Source organism: Cololabis saira, chromosome 4 (assembly GCF_033807715.1).
Source record: "Cololabis saira isolate AMF1-May2022 chromosome 4, fColSai1.1, whole genome shotgun sequence".
NCBI lineage: Eukaryota > Metazoa > Chordata > Actinopteri > Beloniformes > Belonidae > Cololabis > Cololabis saira.
This window is the reverse complement of record NC_084590.1, coordinates 9,691,797-9,712,891: the sequence shown is the minus strand read 5'-3', so window position 1 is coordinate 9,712,891 and position 21,095 is coordinate 9,691,797. Positions and strand designations below refer to the sequence as shown.

The 21,095-nt window shown below is 39.2% G+C and overlaps 1 protein-coding gene across 1 annotated transcript in view; it reads left to right on the top strand.

The window, feature by feature from the left end:
- The window catches only part of LOC133441472 (chloride channel protein 2-like), a 171,951-nt gene that overhangs the window by 109,236 nt on the left and 41,620 nt on the right, over positions 1–21,095 (top strand). The window contains 3 exon segments of the mRNA XM_061718798.1: positions 7,353–7,422; positions 8,290–8,400; positions 12,578–12,791. Coding sequence (XP_061574782.1) covers positions 7,353–7,422; positions 8,290–8,400; positions 12,578–12,791 — 395 coding nt within the window.

Genomic DNA, 21,095 nt, shown 5'->3' with positions numbered 1-21,095 from the left:
ATCCCTCCCTGCTGTGTGGTCGACACTAACCTGGGCTGTGAAATCACAACTGGCACTAATAGCAAAAGTTCTGAAATGTTTTAGCATTCGGCAGCAATCTAGGTAAGGCAATCCCTCCCACACCCCCACCACACCTTAACCCCCAAACCTATTCAGTCTTCCATGCTCAAGCCTTTAAGTCCATTTTCCATACTATGTTACATTTAAAATTCAAGGCAAGGCAAGTTTATTTGTATAGCACAATTCAACACAAGTTAATTCAAAGTGCTTTACATCAACATTAAAAGCGGCAAGACACAATTAAACAGTAAATAACAAATAAAATTAAATGATAAGAAAAGAGGTAAAATAATAAAAAGGACAAGTTGTTAAAAAGTAAGGGCAGTAGAGTACAGCAGGTACATCTCATTCTTACAATGGCAAGAATTACGTTTCTATACGGTCAAAACGTACAAAGACCGGGTCAAATACAATATTGCAAAGGTAATCTGTAACAATTCGTATGGTGAATTAAACCAATTTGACAACTCTATGCCACAATGCCTGTTTCCAGGTCTTATTTCACACAACTGAGGAGGATTACGTTTCTATACGGTCAAAAATTATGAAGACCGGGTCAAATACAGTATTACAAAGTAATCTGTGCCGATTCGTGCAGTGAATCAGACCAATTTGACAATTCTACGTCACAATGCATTCAGGGCTTATCCATCACTAGTGTAACTTTGCGCGGTTTTCAAAAATCACAAGTCTTTAATTTATTCACTCCTTAAAATTCTCCACTAAAAGAGCGGCTCCACCAAAATGTGGTTCTGAGGTTTGTATGTTTTGCAGCTTTTCGGCGCACCTGAAATCACATACACGCGTCAACTAATTTAGGAAGCTCACAGGGGCTAAACGCTCTTTTAGTGGTGTGCAATTATGTACCCATCAACAGCTCTCAGGGAGGAACTGGATTATTAAACTGATGCTTGTGTACGTGTGCTGGTCGTTCTGAATAAGTGGATGTACGAGTCCGTGGGACACAGTGAATGAAAGTAGGGGGGACTGTGGAATAAGAGCCACTAAGGAAGGACAGATGATGTGCTGTCCCTTAAATAGCATGCACACACATACATCTGAGTGCCTTGAATTTTGCTACCAAACTGGAGTGTTATTCACTGGTACACATTCAGCCTGTGGGTCTGTGGAGTTCAAACTCACTTTGGTTTGTTTTGTAACTGGAATTCAAACTCATTCACAAAGGCAACCACTAGCATTTTTGTCGTACAAATGTGTTACCGGTACTTATAATATCCACTTTTGAAATAGGAGTTACCTATATTAAATACTTTTCTCCTCTAAATAGCGTAGGCCTAAAGCAACTCTATAAATCACAAGTCTCATTAAAGTCATCATCAAAATTCATGTAGTTCATTAAGTATATTTTAATTGGATTTTGATGCAGGATTCTAACGTCCAACCATGACATGTTGTTTTTTGTTATGTTTTATTGTTTGTTTTACGGTGCCCGATGATTCTTTTCTTTCTCTTTATTTCCTATTTCCTTTTAAAGGCTTTTGCTTCCTCTTAAAGTTTCTGGAAGCCTCCCGTTAAACTGGGGTCAGAGATCCTTCTGCATTTTGATGACAGTGCTCTCCCTCTATGAAATGTACAGTGAGTAGGTTACTTTGGATTAGATCAAATGGAAAAATGTGACTCCTCGGGGAAAGTGATTCATTACAGCTGCAAAGAATTTGTTCCAGCATAACTGGGACCAAAACCCTCCCAAAAAAGCTGTAGAAAACTTGTATTAAGATAGGGCAAATATTTTAGCTCAGCTCTCGTCTATTTAGTTCATTTTAATGTAAAAGCACATCAAATGATTGATCAGTCCATGCTCTTCTGAGCCACAAACGTGCTTAGAAGGGCAGCTTTCCATTTAAACCTCTTCATCCCTTCTAAGTCTGCTTTGCAAGCTCCTTCACATACTGTAACAGGCATTGTTTGTATACATTTCGGCCTGTACAAAGAGTAGAAATCCAAACTAGGAAATGAACTACTTTGTACAGACAAAATTAATACAAAATGTCTTCTTAAGCTCGGGTGAGAATGAGCATTCTATTAATTATTGATTAAATTGAGTGTGTGTGCTGCAGTGTGCCTGTGAGTGTATTTAAGTGTCGGGAGGGGGAGGACAGTGCTGATAAATGACACATACATAGTATGCATACAAATATCTGACTGCTCATACAGATGATCATATTTGATTATACCAATATGAAGTCCTACTCTACATGCATTCAGAGAGAGATCACTCAGGACGCTTTATTCTTCATACGTTTTCAGTGGACTTGTGCTGATTTCCATATCTGGTTTGAAAGTGTGCCATACTGCAAGATTTGATCTGATACCAAAGTAAATGCTGGCCCATATTGGCAATGCCATCACTTTTCATGATCTTTTAAGTGTTGTGTGATTTTTAATTTATTTTTCAAATCGCCCAGTCAATCAACAGACTTGTAAGCACACATTGATGACAAGCTGATGGTGACCCATACAAGACGGTGGTCCCAACTAATCCCACCTTGAAAAGCCATATCATATAAATGCCAGTGCATATATCACAATAACCCAGTAGAATAATGCACAAGCCTTTTAGCATAAGCACTTTGAACTGAACAAGATTGTATCTTTTATATTAAACTTTTCAGTTGGCATTACTTGAGGCAGAACAGGACTGTCGTCACTCCACCCAATTGTAGCAAGCCGTAGCTACATGATGGAAGCTGGAACTGCAGACAGCATGTTTTATGCATAAACAACTGGTACTGATGGCACACAGTAGATTACACTTCGGAGATATTCAAATTGAACTTTTTAAACTGTGTGTGTACATCAGTTACCTTTGAACGTGTATCACCAAAGCTCTAGCCTCTGTATGGCCATCAACTGGTGATTTTGATGGGCATTGATTTCCACAAGGTAAACACTTGAGCAGTGCTCCCATCAGACTGATTACCTTTGTGTTAAAGTTGAACTGCAAAAGGCAAATTAAGAGATTGTATGGAAACATATTTATTAGACAAGCTTTATTAGACTGTTTAATAGTCGAAATATCCCGGTTTCAGTAAAAAATAAAATTCTACTGAGCATTTTTAGAGGTGCTCTAAAATAAGATGTGTAAAAACTTGTCAGTTCAATATTGTTGTTCAGAAATTGAAAATAATCTTTCTTGCATGGCAGATTTTGTAGACTTTATAGATTGCAGAGAAGAAGAAAAAATGACAGGGGGAACCTTGCAAACGGTCATAAAGCATCCCAGATTCTGCAGGAGTTCTGCACCAGCTCAGAGAATCAGTTTTATTCTCAGGACAGTAAAAGGCTACATTTACAAACTTGATTTGTGGTTATGAATAACTTTTGTGAGGAGACAACTCCACCACAGGTTTTAACGGCTCCGGAGCGAGAACCAAGGTTATTGTAGTGAGTGGATGCCTGGCAGACTGAATCATTAACTGAACCTGCCTCATTTTTCACCTGGCAGATTTGCAAACGTTCGGAGATAGAAGATAAAGAGTGAAGCACTAGTGCTGCAGGTTATCAGAGCCATACTGACTTCCCCTCCCATGCTAGTGTGCTCACAGAGTAATGGCAGAACGAGTGTAAGTGGAAAAAAAGAGTAATGCTGTTAACTTCAGCTAGGAAGGTAACTGTAATGTCTCATATCTGCACGTGACTTTGAGATTTTACATCTAAATATTTTGCTTTTGTTGAAATAAACATTTAGTGTGGTTTATTCAAGCCAGACTTAGCTCTGCAGACTGAAGTTGTTTTCGTCAACGAAAATTATGACTAAATATCGTCGTCAACGAACCTTTTATCACCTGAGGAAAACGAGATGAGATGCACGGAAATGCTGATCATGGGACGATAACGATGATTAAATATATGATGCAATATCGTAGAGGAATAAAAACGAGACTAAAATGTAGATTACAAAATCAAAACTCGGCTAAAATGTGTCTTCATTTTCGTTGACCAAAACGAGACGAGATGAAATGTTCTACCAAAGATGCTTAATCTCCATGTTTTCAGTAGTTCCTCTGGTTTAGTTCTGCTGGGTGACGTTAGTCCTCAATCCCAGTCGCTGCAGCGGGGAATCAGATCCAGAAGATGCAGCTGCAGAGTTAGAGGCTGATGCCGTTAACGCAGAGCTCTAGATTCACGTCAATTAAAACAAAGTTACATAGAGAAACGCGGGGATCTGCTCTGGGGCTGGGAGAAGAAGAAACCATCTCTGGATACACTTTCATACATAGATGTGGAAAAGAAAACCTAATGTGTCGTCGAAAAAGAAAAACGTGGAGAAATGCAGAAAAATAAATATGTTGTAAACTCAAATTAGAGTCTTCTGTATCTGGAATGAATGTATTCTTGAGTCTATAAGGTAACAATTATATAATAAAAATATAACTTTGTTTGAATTGTAACATGGATTTGGCTAAATACAATCTTCGACTGACTTAATCTTTTGACTTAAATGTCATCAATTTTCGTCGACTAAAGCGAGACTAAAATTCTGCCTAAAATAAGACTAAAATGCTCAGACTTTTAGTCAACTGAAACATGACTAAAAGGAGAATGAACATGACTAAAACTAATAAAAACTAAAGCAATTGCTTGACCCAAAGACTAGACTAAAACTAAAATTGAAACAGGCTGCCAAAAACAACACTACTGCAGAATCGTCAACAGACAAGCCGTCAACATTTCACAGTAAATCTCTATCCTTTTTTTCCTGATGGGTTTAAAACATAATAACATAGACTGATATGAGGTTTTATTTTTTAATTTTTTTAATTTACATTTTTTCTTTTAATGAATGTGTGTATGGGTCTGCTTTATTCTGACCTCTGCTTCTGTTATTGCTGCACAGATCCTTTAAAAGTCCATAACTCTTTTGAAGGTTTTTTTCAGCTGGGGGGAAGAGGAAAAATATAACTGTCACGGGATCTGTTGTTCAGACTTCTTTTTTTTCCTGCAAGTTCTTTTCCCACGCTTTCTTTCGTGTAATGTTGTGTGTCTGGCGCCTTCAGCTCTGACTCTGGTCCCTGAGCCTGTGTTGAGATGTGTTGGGGTGTGTGAGCGCCTACACACATGTGTTTGCTTGGGGTGCCTATTACGTCACCATGGCAGCCAACCTTAATTACAGCTAACTATAGACAGAGCAGAGGGAGCAGAGATGAGGAAGAGAGATGGAGCAATGAGTGTAATTAAAAAGTCTATTTGAAACCATGAGACTATTACAGCGTTGACGGCGCTGCGGTGGCTTGTACGGTTCTCATTCATATATCTTATACATGAAAAAGACAAATATGATGAAGGATAAACTTTGCTGAGTAACTGGCTCAGACTGTATTTCTCTGACCGGGTTTGTCACAAGTTGAATTTACAATCAAAATATCAATGAAGGCTTTAATTCTTGTGGTAGAGCGAGCTATGAGTCCTCGTCACGGCAGTAAGGACCCAGAATATGTTGTCATTATATAAAGAGATAAAGGAAAACTAGAAGATATTCTTTAATGAGCCTGGTTATCATGTTCTACCAGGTACCCTTATCTTTTTTTTTTTATTTATACACCTTTCTCTGGGTTGTGAAGTTTCAGCACCAAAACTTTCCAAAGTGGATACTGGGTCTGCCTTTAGACTTTAATATTAATGCTGTCGATTGACAGTTGTGGAACTGTGTCACTAAAAGGCCTTTCGAAGTGACAGCAGCCAGGAATTTCTCTGATCAGATGGTGAAACAAAGTTAAAGCAGAGGTTTATTGCTATTTAATCCTACTACGTCAGGTGTTTTAGTAGTTTCCTAAGTAACCCAGTAAAATGTTCTATGATAAAGTTTTCCTTGACTATATAAATTAATTTCTTAATTTCATGATTTATAAAAATGAGGATCAGGTGTGGTATTGGACAACATTTCCATGATCCGTTACTACCAGCTATCCACCTGAGAACAAAAATATCCCCGGGACTTGCATCACTTCCTAACAGACACTCATTTGGATTTACAGTATCTCTGCTCGCGGTACGCTAATGATGTAATATGTTTTCATGAGGACTCTCCAATCAAATCCTTCATTCTGTATAGTAAGTTCCTGGTTCCTGCTCTGGTTGAAAGCAACCACTGATTTTCCTTGTTCACCGCCACAGATGTGAAAGCAGCAACACCGATTTCCCTGTCCTGCTCACAGTTATCCATCTAAGACACAGGACACACAGGAAAGTGCTTTACATCAACATTAAAAGCGGCAAGACACAATTAAACAGTAAATAACAAATAAAATGAAAGCACAAGTTGTTAAAAAGTAATGGCAGTAGAGTACAGCAGGTACACGTCTCATTCTTACAATGGCAAGAATTACGTTTCTATACGGTCAAAACGTACAAAGACCGGGTCAAATACAGGATTACAAAGTAATCTGTGCCGATTCGTGCGGTGAATCAGACCAATTTGACAATTCTACGTCACAATGCATTCAGGGCTTATCCATCACTAGTGTAACTTTGCACGGTTTTCAAAAATCGTAAGTATTTATTTTAAGAGTACGCTTAAATAACAAATAAAATTAAATTAAATGATAAGAAAAGAGGTAAAATAATAACAAGCAAAAGTTGTTAAAAAGTAAGGGCAGTAGAGTACAGCAGGTAAGTATTTAAGTTAAGAGTACGCTTCAGTAAACAGTAATGTTTTTAACCCTGATTTAAAGGATCTACAGTTGGAGCAGACCTCAGGTCTACAGGAAGTTTGTTCCACCGGTGAGGAGCAGAATAACTGAACGCTGCTACGTTATGAAGCTTAAAGGGAATTTGACGTCTTCTTTTTTCTATCTATCTATCATTTTATCACTGTCCCTAGGTTTTACTATAACGTATTCCTCACAAAACCCATCTTTAAAGGCCCATGTTCATTGAACCTTTCTAAAGCCGGTACTCAAACATTGATGCGCAGAGCTGAGCATAACGCTTGCACCTTGTCAGCACTGACATTTGTATTTTTTGTTTGTCGTCCTTAATTAGCAGCCCCTTCCCCTCGCTTGGCACGGTGTTGGCCAATCAGCAGAGGCCGCTCATTAGCCACGGTTTATTTCAGGGTCTTTGTCAAATGAAGAGTGAATGTGACAGTTCAATCTACCCTCAACAGGAAGCCTTGCATGAGCGCCCCGCCCCCTCGCCGCTGTTCCAGGATTGGACTCGGCTATCATCTAGGGCCACGCTGGATGCTGCTCTGAAGCTAATTGAAATGCCACCCTGTTCTTTCCTTTTATGTCTCCTGTGATGACCTGCTTCTGTTTTTTTGTGTCTTGTAGTTCTGGATGTCTGCCCTAGCCACCACCATCCCGGTGCCCTGCGGAGCTTTCATGCCTGTATTTGTCATCGGTAATAAGCAAAGAGCAATATGTGTGTGTGTATATTAAAACACTGAGAGTAGATTTCTCAGTTTGACAGAGGTCAGCTTGAAGCTTTATTTAAGAAATAGTACACCCACCGTCTGCCGGAGGGGGAAAAAGGGGAAAGAACGTCTATTCTTCACGCTCAGGAAGTACACATTCTTAATCCAAGAATATATGGATGCATCATGTCAAAATGACTCCAGAAAATCACAGCAGAATAAATAGAAATTCATAGTGATGAAGTTATATAAGATGATGCTTTAAGTCTGAGAACATGAATCTCGGTTCTGTGAGTGATCTGAATATCCAAACTCACTATCATTTTGTTGATGAAGATGAGCAAGGCTTTTGTAATAATTATCATAAGACGTTCTGTGACCAGCTGAGGAGAAACCAACAAAAACAAGTGTTAGCAATTGCTTAATATTAAGTAAATATAAGCTTACAGGGCAAAAAGAAGAAGAAGAAAACAAATGCCAAGGTAGAAAGATGATTGAAGTGCAGGACCAACTTGTGAGCAGCGGTGCATCAGAGCAGATCTGTAATCCAAATATGCATCTTTTCCTTCACCTGGCGAGGTCATATCAGTGTGTTTGAGTGTAGTGGAAACCTAGTGTTGCATTCAGCAAAGGTAGATGCTCAGTGTAGTCTAGGTGTTTGAAATAGGTATGTAGCACCGTCTTCAAACAAGAGGCCGAAGTAGCAATTAATATTTTATACCTATATACCTTTTCTTACTTTCTATAAGGCCAGGCAATATGTGAGTTGAATCAGTATCATAACATGGTTACGGATTGATGACGAGCCCAGTATTGATTGAATTTTTCTGTGTGTTTGTGTATGTGAATTCCAGGGGCGGCCTTTGGTCGGCTAGTTGGTGAAAGCATGGCAGCCTGGTTCCCCGACGGCATTAACACGGACGGTACCATTTACCCCATAGTACCAGGAGGCTACGCAGTTGTTGGTATGTTAAAGAGGATACCTGTCCACCTACCACTCCATGTACTAACGTGCTCATTTTCCTTGCATCTCTTTCAAATATGTACTAATGCCCCTTTTTTATTACTTCTAAAAACAAAAACAAAAAAAAATATGTTCAAAGAAAATTGATCAAAATACATAATTATCAAAACCTAAGTCAGGACTACATAAATCCTGGGAAACTGAGTCAAAGGCAACCTGTGGAGCAAATATGTTTCTGGGCTCAAATGTTGTAAATGTACAAATTCCACTATAAAGGTTTCACTCTTGAGAGTGCTGGTAAGTTTTTTCACAGACATGCAGCTGCAGTAAATATTTGTGTCAGCCTGAACTCAAGTAAGAAAGATCATCCAGCTTGCTTTCGTTGAATTTGCACCGATAGTTCTTATGTATTCCTGGTCAATTCTCTTTTTTAAATGCATTTCCTTAAGAAGTATTTGTTGATGCTAGTCCTGTGTGGTGAAGTGTGTAATGAACCTAAACCTTAAACACAAATCTCTGCTGCACCTTCTTGGTGTTATTGCAGACCTGAACAATGAGAGGATGTAAAAAAGCTAATCATTTTGAAGTATCCTGAACATATATTGATCCGTCAAGATGCATTGGCAGAAATGGTTAAATGAGTGAGAAATGAGGGATGTCTGCGGTTGGACAGAGACATTTGAACCAGCACTTGTGTAAACTGCCATCACACGTTCAAAACCCTCACTGATTCTTTCTGAAGTTTGGTGTCTAATGAGATGCGGTGTTGCTCCAGCGGTACTTGTTGACAGCTCTGATGATAATGCTGCTAATGCAGGTTGGTGCTGCCTGTTTTCCTTGGCCCACTGATGTTTTGTTGTGCTGTACGGTGGATGATGACTCATCCCCGACGCTCTGATGAGCCTCTTTCATCTCAAAGGGATGCTTGGTCTCAACATGAAATTTTAGGATGAGCAAAGAAAGCAGCAGCATTTATCTGTGGGGTGTTGGGCAGACACACATGGCTTGATTAAGTCACAAGAAAAGAACAATGAAACTACTGTGACTACGTTTACATGCAGTCAATAACCCTTTTCTCACCGGAATATTAGCAATAACCCGGTTTTGCACGGCCATGTAAACACCAATAACCCCTTTGAATAACCAGAATTTGCTCATATTCCAGTTTTTAAAAACCCGAAAATTACCCCTGGGTTACTCCTTTTCTAACCTGAATATTCAGTCATGTAAACGTCTAACGGGATATCCCCATCCAAAGGAACAGGAATTTGTTTTCTGTGCATGTTCTTTTCGTAAGGAATCTTGGTCTTTTGAGTTCAGGAAGTTCTCATAAACACGGAGAAACCAAGACCAGGAGGAGACTAATCACTTCATAAATGTAATGAAAGATATGAACATTTTATCATTTGTAGACGGTAGAAAGTACCGGATAGTGAGATTTACAAAAAGGTGAGCGAAAAGGTGAGCGAAGCAGGATTTGTAGGAATGCCAGACCAGATCAAGCTCCGCTGGAAGATGCTGAAAAAGGTGAACTACAGGGACAAGAAACAAAACAGTACCAGCGGGTCCGATTATCCACCGTGCTGCCGTTATTGTTGTTTTGAATTTGGATACAGGAAGAAGAAGTGGAAATGACTGGTATTGCATCATGACGTTCTCCTGGTTTGATCCAGATATCCCAAATGATTAATTACCATGTATACAGGGATAACCCTGTTTGCTCATGCATGGAAACAGATTATTCAGAATGTTTTAGTAACCAGAATATTGACCGTAACCCGAACTTTGACTGCATGTAAACGTGGTCAGTGTTCTCATCCACCATCTCTTTCCTTTTGCTCACCTGTCTGTCCTTATGTTAATCTTCCCATTCTTTACAGTTTGTTTTTCATTTCATCCAGTGTTAATCAATTTTTTTTTATAATTGGATTCATCCATTTTCTCTGTGATTTCTGCATAAAGGCTCACTGAGCTGCTGCTTGTGTGCTCTGATTACACTTTAAGTCATTCTTTCTTTTTTTAACAAGACTTAAGTGGAGAAATTGATTTGGAAATGCTGAGGTTCCCTTTGGTATTAAATCACTTGGAAAATAGTTTATTTTTTTATCTAATGGGCATATTGGAGAAGGTTTTGTGTGGAGAAATGTGGTTTGGTTTACTTGGCTGAGAATTTATGTATTTGAGGAAACTTACAACTGGGCGCTGATTCAGGATCTTGAAGTGAACTGATATCATCGACTTAAGTTTGGTTTTCTGTTTTGGTTTCATTATTCTGTATGTACAAATATTTGTGCACATGATTTGATCAAGAATCTTGCATTGCTTCCCAGGTTTCAGCTCACATGGCTATGAAATAGTCAAGTTGCTAGCGGTGTAACCGGACTGTAAAACTAACCACAGTCTGCACATTGGAAAATAGTAATGATGCCTTGAATTCCTTATTAGAGATGGATAGAAGGTGATACAAGGTACTGCACCAGCAGTTTTACATGAATAATATGCTTTTTGAACATTAAAGCATGTAAACCTGTTCTACTGGCCCATAAAATAAACATATTGGACTTATCAACGAGCATAATGGAGGTTATATCATTTCTATTGCACATGGAAATGGGAGGAAATAGTGTTTGTGTCTGCGATCGCTACACCTAAGACTGACCTGGAAATTGTTCGAGTTACCAACCTGCTTGATACAGTAAGGTATGCAGATCTCAGATTTCTCCAGGAGTCCTGGAGAGGTGATGTCATAAACTGTGTGAGCGGAAGTCTAAATGCAGTAAGAGGTTCTAGGCAAAAAATAAATCTTAAATGACAGGCTCTATTTATTAATTCAGCTTTGCAGCAGCCCATGGGTCACACTTCATTGATTGCTTGTCCTTCCAATTGACAAAAGGCTGATTGCGTAAAAGAAAAATGCATTCACTGGGGCTGCTGTTCCGTCCTCCGGTTGGACTGAGGATAGAATAGATACTGCTCTGACTCGTCTCATCTTGATGAAAACAGCAGTACTACACAAGGTCACAGAGCTGCCATAGCTGGTTTTTATGCTTACTTCAGTAGATATCCATGGACACATTACATCATGTACAAACTGCTACTCTTTCTTGTTAAATGAAATAGCTTTCAAATGCTTTATAGAGACATTGCTATTTGAGGGAAACAGGCCAATTTTGACCTCCTAAAACACTTCAAACTTCATAGCACAGTACTAGATTTATTTGTCACTTTTGCACCAAACAAATGATCTACTGTATTTTGTCACTATATTTTCGATATCACAGAGCATCAGTCTCACAGAAAGGGCATGTTGGGAAGACCCATATATGTAACTGTCTGATACAAAAGTGATGGAGTGTAAAATCCACAATGGTGTTTGTTCAAACCACTATAATTAGGATAGGTTTGATTAATCAATTTATAGCAAGTGAAGATTGTGAGTTGCTGGTATTCATCACCAAAAACACATCTTTATTCTTTCTTTCATTCATTAAAAGAAAAACAAAACAGTTCAATATAATTACAACAAATCTCTTTCCTTGAATGAAAAGGAACAGAAAGAAGACTAAGCTTATTTTAACTGTCCCTTTTTCCTAAGAAATCAAATTTCAATTAATGTAATAATAAAAAAAACAAATTACGCAATTAAAAAAAAAACACTTTCCAATAAACGTAATTTAAAAAAAACAAAAACAAAAGTACAACAAAGTTATAAAATAACACAAAATAGCTGTCGTCAAACACAGATAGTCGTATTATTTTTCGATTCAAAGAAAAAATATGACAATGGTCCTAAAAAGAGAGAGGGGAAAAAAAAGAAAACCCACCTAACTTAACAATTATCATGATATTTCTTCATCAAACTGGCTTTTATTATTCTTTTAAATGTAATGTTTGATTCATTCTTTGGCTTCTGTATCCAGATTGTTCCATAAACTGATACCTTTTACAGAAACATAACGTTCCATTCATTTAATATCATCAAATATGATCAGTAAACATTTTTTTTGTTCAAGGAAATTAATTTAGTATACTAATTAATGTTGCTGTTGAAACACCTACAAAGATCTTGCCGATAGAACCAGAAACCTGAAAAACAGGGATGAACAAATGCTCCACTCCGATGTGGCTCAGTTGTTCAGCTCACCCCGTCGTCCTGTCGTCCTCTCCGCCACCCACAGGTGCAGCAGCCTTGTCAGGAGCAGTCACCCACACGGTTTCTACCGCAGTCATCGTGTTCGAGCTGACTGGCCAGATCTCCCACATCCTGCCGGTGATGATCGCCGTGATCCTGGCCAACGCCGTGGCCCAGTCCCTGCAGCCCTCCCTCTACGACTCCATCATCAGGATCAAGAAGCTGCCCTACCTCCCCGAGCTGGGCTGGGGCCACCATGAGTGAGTAATGTATGATGGGGAAATGCTGCCACACCTTTATCAGCATACGCAACCATATGTAATAACACTTCTTCTTGTATGCAAAAATTAACCCATAATTTCCTCAATAGTTTTAAGCATTATTAAATGTGCAAATTACAAAATATAATACGAAAAAGTATTAGGGCCAGGCAAGAGAAAAATAAAAATAATATTTTAGAAGAGGAAGATTTTTTTTTTTATTATGCACTTCGAGAAAAAAGTCGAAATGTTGAGAAAAAAGTCAAAATCTCGAGATTAATGTTGAAGTACAATTTCGAGAAAAAAGTCAAAATTTCAAAATAAAGATGAAATTTCGTCTTTATTCTCGAAATTTCGACTTTAGACTTTTTTCTCGAAATTTCGACTTTATTCACGGAATTTCAAGTTCATTCTTGAAATTGTACTTCAACATTAATTTCGACATTTCAACTTTTTTCTTGAAATTGTATTTCAACATTATTCTCAACATTTCGACTTTTTTCTCGAAATTGTACTTCAACATTATTCATTCATTATTCTTTTTTCTCGAAGTGCACAATAAAAAAAAATCTTCCCCTCTCAAAATGTTTTTCTCCTGCATGGCCCTAATACTCTTCCGTAATATAAACATAGTCCCAAAAATCTAAATTGTACAATATATTAAGAAGGTTAGGCAAAACTTCCCTCACAGTGGTGCCAGAGTATGACAAAGTCATACTGGCTGCAAGTAGCTGCTGAGGCTGAGGTTGAAGCTTTTGAAGCTGGGAGCATCCTTGGGTTTTCCCACACACTGTTCATACATTTTGACACCGTTTTTGATGTTGTATTAACTTAAAAAATATCTGGTTCTTACCAGGTCTTAGGTTTAATGATTTTGTAAAATGTCCTTAAACATTAAACCTTAGAATAGAAAAAGGGTGAACTTTCTTTTTTGCATGACTGTAATTTTGGTTTAAAAAAACACAAGCTATCATGCTGACAATGATTTATTCATGTCAGGCCTTTTGCCGTTGCTGCTTTCACAAAGCATTGGCAATGATTTAAACTGTTTTTCCTTTGAAGAGCTGGTATATCAGGAAGAAGTCCTGATTTAAAATTACTCTTCACTGGTTTGAAGTTGAAATAGTCACATAATAGGTTTGTTCCTATGTATGCTCTGCAAGTTTATCAGTTTTGTATACAGGTGCTGTATAGAGAACTGAACTGTCTTCTGTAATACTTTGAGATGCTACTTAAATTAGACAAAATATCTAAATTCACTTTATTATCTGTACCTTACATCTGAGGTACAGAAGGATAAATGAGGCTGACGGTACTTGGCTCACTATTTAGATGGCCTGTAATTGCCCATATAATTTATGATGTCACAGAGTACTGACTGGAATAACTAAATACAGAGTTTCCTCAGAGCTCCTCTAATCCGTCAACATTTTTTAATTAGTTATCGTTATGGATGTTGGCAAAAATGTTGTCTAAATATTGTAGGTATGGGAAAGAAAATGGAGGAATAAACCACATTTGTCATGATCAGAGACCGTATCATGAAGAGTTTGGTTTCTGTCTCTTACTTCACGTACACCAGCACCTCAGTTGATCCTTATTGTCCATTGTATCCTTATCTTTTCGTCCCTTACTCATCTGCCACTCTGCTGTCCTCTGCCTCTCATTGTAGTCGGCTATAACCTGATGGCCCCTCCATCCTTACTCACCTGTCTGGTGTGTCTATGTGCAAGTGCTGTTGATGTGAATGAGGGAGAGAAGGAATCTGTATAATCAAATCATTTATCTGCAGCTCATGCAATGTCGTGATCATATAACTCATCAAAGGCACCTGCTACACAATTGTTCATGGTCAAGTATTATTTAATTCATACCCTCTCTTTAAAGATTAACCTCTGGTGTATATGCACCTAGATTCCCTTTTTCATCTTTTAAAAGTGTTCAACTTGGAAAGAAACACAGATGTTTTGCTGATCATATGGATAAAGAAAAACCATTTGAATGATGTATGTTGCAGAACACTTCTCAGTTGGATAGAGCTATTTGGATGACCTTCCTCCAGGATGCCGCACCTTCAGCCAAGAATATTCAATATAAATATGCTTCTTTCATTCTGATAGTGCTGGGCTCGGAGAGCTCGGTCCAGAAAGTGCTAGAGATGATTTGCAAACGGCCCCATTCATAACTGTTGTATCCACTACAGAGGAGATGGTCCCAGGTGATCCTGTGAAAAATACCAGTGGAGCAGCTCTGGTTAATTTTCAAATCTCTTTAGAAGCAGTGCAGACATACAGTACATTTACAGATCGGGTCATAGCTTTTCCTCACTTTTTTAATGAGATGAAACAAAGTGCTATCAGCTATTGGTGTTTGGTGAGTACCATACAGATACGCTGTCACGACTGGTCCACCTGAACCGTTAAAGGTAATAATAAGGTGGTTCAGTATTTCTTGCAGCAGCCCCCTCCATCGCTGCTGATGTCAGTGGTTCTATTTTTTGAAACAAGAAATGTGGCACTTGTGTCATTCCCACCCTTAATGTGTGGAACCAGTTCTAGATAAGGCATTTCACAAGCTCATCATGGCTGCAAACCTTCCCAAGCTGCAAATGTGCTCACTGTATTGCAATGGAATCATCTGCAGCACAAATAGCATTATCCACGCCATAATACAAGCACTTTTATTAAAAGGGACCTATTATGAAAAACAGGTTTTTTCTTGCTTTAACATATATAAAGTGGTCTCCTCTCAGCCTGCCAACTCAGAGAAGGAGGAAAGCAACCAAATTCTGCAGTGTCTGTACAGCCGCCCGGATGATCCGTCCAGTGTGATGTGGATCTACGAGCCGTTCAGATTATTCTTGCCTCGTTACGTAACGACGGATGCAATTTACATAGGTTGGCCCCGATGCGTGAAACCACGCCCACAACTAACTCCGCGGCCGGAGCTTCTGCCATTTTTTCGTAGCGGTGTATCGCATCATTCAGGCAGCCAATCAGCACAGAGCCTCATTATCATAGCCCCGCCCACTCAGAATCCTGCATAGATAATGAGGTTAGAGAATGGAAGATAAAAACATGGCTCAGAGGCTGAATTTTTCATTTTTTTAGCAAAAACAATCAAAAGCTTGTTTTTCAGACATTCAAGGCCTGTTTAAAATAGGTATTAGATGCCATAATAGGTCCCCTTTAAGTTGTCCATCTGTCATCTTCTCTGTTAATTATATTGAATTCTGGAGAAGTGTGTATATAACAGAGGCTATATTAATAGTTTTCTTGCTCTATGAGGGATTGACATTTCATGTCCCTGTCCCTGACCTCCAAAAACTGCAGTAAATTAGTAATAGTAATTCATAATTAAAGCTGCAAGCAGCGATGAACGGGCCCTCGCACGTTCAGGCGTGCTGCAGTGGAAGCGCTTGTATGACTTGCATGTAGATTCTTCAGGCCTGGACATTTAGCGGATGACACCAGCCACGAGTCTTTATGTCCAACCATTCAAATGTTATGGCAGAAAATAGAAACTATCAAATATGGACCAATCGAATGAGGGGGGGGCGCACTTTTTGGCGTCTAGCGTCGCCACGGTAACGCTTTTGACTGAGAAAAGTAATGCGCGTCGTCGCAGGATGGAGACGCACATTTTGATGTATAACACACCTGGGTGCACGTTACGGTTCGGGCCGTATTAACTGCCGAGGGAATGGCATAAATTGCGCCAAAATTACACGATTAATTCAAAATGTCCGACTTCCTGTTTGGTTTCGGCCATGGCGCCAAGAGACTTTTCTTTAAGTTGTGACATGATACAGGTGTGTACCGATTTTCGTGCATGTACGTCAAACCGTATTGTGGGGCTTGAGGCACAAAGTTTTCTAGGGGGCGCTGTTGAGCCATTACACCACGCCCATTAATGCAAACCATGAAATATCACATTTTTCACCAGGCCTGGCTTGCGTGCAAAATTTGGTGACTTTTGGGGCACGTTTAGGGGGGCAAAAAGGCCCTCCTTTCGTCGGAAGAAAAACGAGAAAAAAAAAATTCCTACAGATACAATAGAGGGCCTTCGCACTATCAGTGCTCGGGCCCTAATTATTATACAAGCACTTCATAATAGATCAAATCAATACAATACTAGGGTTAATCCGTTACTCTTTGACTTTTACTCTACAAGTACATGCTCATTTGTCCTCACAGATCACATTATGACTTTTTTCAAAATGGTAGAATATGCTGAAGCATAAATGTGATTTAAAAATAATGGTCAGAAGGTTCTGTGTATTTGATAGAGATTTTCTTTTGAATTAAACATTCAACTTGCATCATGTAAATAGTCATGATCAGTCTGAAACATTCATCTTTAATACATCGGCTTCACCACAAACTTGAGTTGATACACACAAAGCTCCTTCTCTCCTCCATCCCTTCTCTGCAGTTCTGTCACTTCACTCTTCATCAGTCGGCATAAGTGTGTGCATGTGGTGTGTGTGTTTTAATACTGTAGCACGTGAGAGTGAAAGAGGAGGATGTGTGCATGGGCCAGGGGCAGGAATAAGGCTCTGTAGGTAGGAACGCCCCCCCATCCACGTTGAACGCTGGAAAAGATCCATCTCCCACCCACGCAACCTTCCCCACACACATGTATGGACACTTGCGTCATGCCTACATTGCAACACACTCGCATAATGGTCAGTACATTTGTTCAGACATTCACCCACACAGACCTGAGTACAGGTTGATTTTGAATCTTTTATTTATGTGCAACATTTGCAGATACTATATGAACATACACGCAGGTCATATTTCTGTATCTATCTACAGCAGCATTTATGAAACCGTTTCCTCCCCTTTCATCCTCTATTTTAGTCAGATGGGATTCATTACTCACATTAACTCTTTTGTTACATTCTTTCTCCCTTCTTCTGTTTTCATCCTCCTTGCATTCACAGATATTACTTTCACATGTGTCACCTGCTGCACATAAACACTTGCAATTCCTCACTCCAAAAAATAGTTTGAACAAAAAATTTGACCAGTTTGAGGAAGACTCTGATATCAACCTGATCCAGCTCATATGTTGGAACAACGGGCCCAGACCACTGAGGCCTCAGCTCACTTTTACACAAATTAGGCGTAGTCTTTGCACAGATGTTTTGTCCAGCAATTACAGGGAGAAAAGGTTCAGTTAGGATTCAACCAATCGGATTTCATCGTCTCAACAGAAATTCTCCTTGGGCGTTGGTGTGGCCGTTTCACAGTCTTTCATATACATCACTTTCTCAGATTCAATAGCACGTTAAAGGTTAGGCTGCCAATGCTGGCTTTTTTAAATGTCTTTATCACTCCTGCTTTTTTTCTTTCTATCACAGGCTTAAAGGAAGTGGTGATAATGATGAAAGTTTATTGTTTGCATAGTTAATTAGCCTAAGTTGAATGGCCCAAGAATTTCACTGCTTTTTTTTTTTCTTTTTTTTTTACAGTGACCAGTGGAATTTAGTTTACTTTAATCACAGTATTCAAAACTAAAATTTTAAATATTCACCAGCAAAATTTTGTTCCAGGATCAGGATTTTTGATAGTCCTAAGTACCTTGCTACGAACCCATTTCAAGGTTGTTTTTTTACGTTTTTCTTTTTTTCCTCTTTCTTTCGTGAGCTTATCCAAGTAAAAGATTAAAGCTGGTGTCAAAGAGAAGCGCCACTAACAGAATTTTATGCTACTTTTCTATATAATGTCTCAAAACTCAAACAAATAAACCCAACTGTCTTCATATCTAATTTGCAAAATATCCAATTAAGTAATTTTTGGACAGTTGGACAGTTTCAATGTCACTGAATATAAGGTGATACTTCTGCTTAATCATATGGGTGATCTGTCCCTTCACTGCTGAGGAAGATTCAATTCATTTTCCAGTAGTTTGTTGTACAGAACTATATTTATAGGAAGCATTCATTTCCCTAAGAGGCATCCTGGACCAGCCTACTGCATTATATGTATTGAGTCGGACCCTGGGAAGAATGGTCATCAATTTACCTTTGTATTTCAAGAGAGGTCAGTGTATTAAGTCGTCGTCGCCGTAAGGAAGAGTGGAGGGTTGGCCGGATCCCGTGTCTTGGCACAGGTGCGGGCTTGGCAGCGGAAACCATCGAGCGGCTGCTGTCATGTTTGCAGGTTTTGGCAAGGTCCAGCAGGAAGAGAGAAATCTGAGTGTTTACGACTGGTGTACTGGGGCGTACAGTTCTGCTGAGGCAAGAGCTGCTCACACAATGTCACCCACATACAGTTAAGGTACACATGGCCGTGGCGTCAACGCGCCGACATCCGGATGACGCACCAACAGTGACCGGTCAGCTGAAATGAAGGAAGCGCTGTCACTGTTGTCTGAAAAGGGGAAGAAGTTATCGATCTACAGTATGACATTTTTATGAGACTTAGAATAACTTTAGTTGACAGTAGGGCTGCAGCTATCGAATATTTTAGTAATCGAGTATTCTACTGAAAATTCCATCGATAAATCGAGTAATCGGATAAAACATATTTTTGTTTAGTTAAAGAGCAATTATAAATATACATTAGATGTTAATTGACATCACTAAGACTAAATTATATAATACAGTAGGTTCATTGCTGTGCATTTAAAAACCCTGAACTTACACTAGCCGACCAAATTCACTGCCTTCACTCAAAAAACTAAGGATCTTACCAAGAAATGTTCTTATTTCTAACCTAAAAATGCCATTACACCTGATAACACATAACTTAAAAGGTTAGGTGTTTTTCCCACGTGTTTCAATTGAACTTTCATTTGTGTCAAGCAAATTTTAAGTTCTAGTTAAGTTTTAAGTTAAAGTCTTGATAAGATTTTGAGTTTTGGCAGTGTTCAAAATAAAATTCTGAGACCTGCTGTATTGGAAACACATTAGGCCCCAGCGCTACTTGATGTTTTATCCATCAATGACTACAGAGCTAAAATTGAAAACTACCCAGTTAGCTTTATTACGTTTTTATTTTTCACCCTCATCACTCTACAGCTCTGTGTACTGTTTTTACAGATTAGTTAGTCACGCATCGACAGTCGTCATAATTAATAGAAACCTAGCTCTCCACAGGGCTGACGTTAGCAAGGTACCGTAACGTTAATATCATTAATTAGTGCTACATTAACTTAATTTGGCCGTGCCGGGAGTAAACAGGGTGTTGGTGGAGATGCTGCAGCGTTGAGGACGTACAGTACTGTTGTGGTCTGCTAGCGCTCTTACAGTGAGACATGCAACAGTGTTGCCTTGGAGTCCAGCTGGAAATGCTCCCACACTTTTGACATTTTCTGCCTTTTCTTTTAGTTAAAATCAAACGTATCCGCCTCCTCTTTCTTCTTCCTTTACGTCAGCGCGTTGTGCCGCATTAAACGTAGTCTGGGCGAAATACCTGCTTTGAGCTGGCAAAATTAAACGATTCCTCGACGCAAAGAAAAGTCCTCGATCATTTTTTGTAATAGAATTACTCGAATTATTCAAGGAATCGTTTCAGCCCTAGTTGACAGTTCCTCAGGGAATAAAATAAAATGAACATTGCTGTAGCAGAATTTAGTCAGACTATTCATGGAAATGCTGTTTAATAGTTTGGTGGATGCATCTTCTTTTTTAAGCAACTCGCAGCCGCTCTGTAACTTCTCCGGAGAGCTGACGGGCTGCAGGTGGTTTAAGGCTGACGTCACACGGATCAGCTGTTGGACGGATCAGCTGTTTTCGGAGATCAAAACCCGCCGTGGACGGAGCGAACTACTGGTAAAAAGTTAATTAAAAAGCAACGAAAATAAGAACACAAGATGCCACCAAAGAAAGCATCAAGTCAATCAGTTACCGTCACGAGCACAATTGAAGACGATATGGAGGAAATAAAAAAATCTCTGAATTACCTGACCCAAGAGATGAGCTCAGTAGCTAAACAGCAAGTTACGCTGCTGGAGCTCGTGAGTGAAGTCAGGCAGCTAAAAACTCAGTTGAAAGAAAAGGACAAAATAATCAATGGTCTGGAACGAAGAGTTGATGAATTGGAACAATATTCCAGAATGGAGGATCTGATTATAAGCGGGCTGGAGACAAAGCATCGATCCTACGCAAGAACAGCAGCTACGCTCCCAGGAGCCAAAGAAGGCGAGGAGCTGCGTCCAGAAGAGCAGGACACGCTGGAAACCGAAATAATAAACTTCTTTGAAGGGAAAAATATGACCATCCAGAAGGATAGCATCGCGACATGCCATACACTCCCCAGGAAGGACAGCAAAGCCAAACCGGCAATAATCATA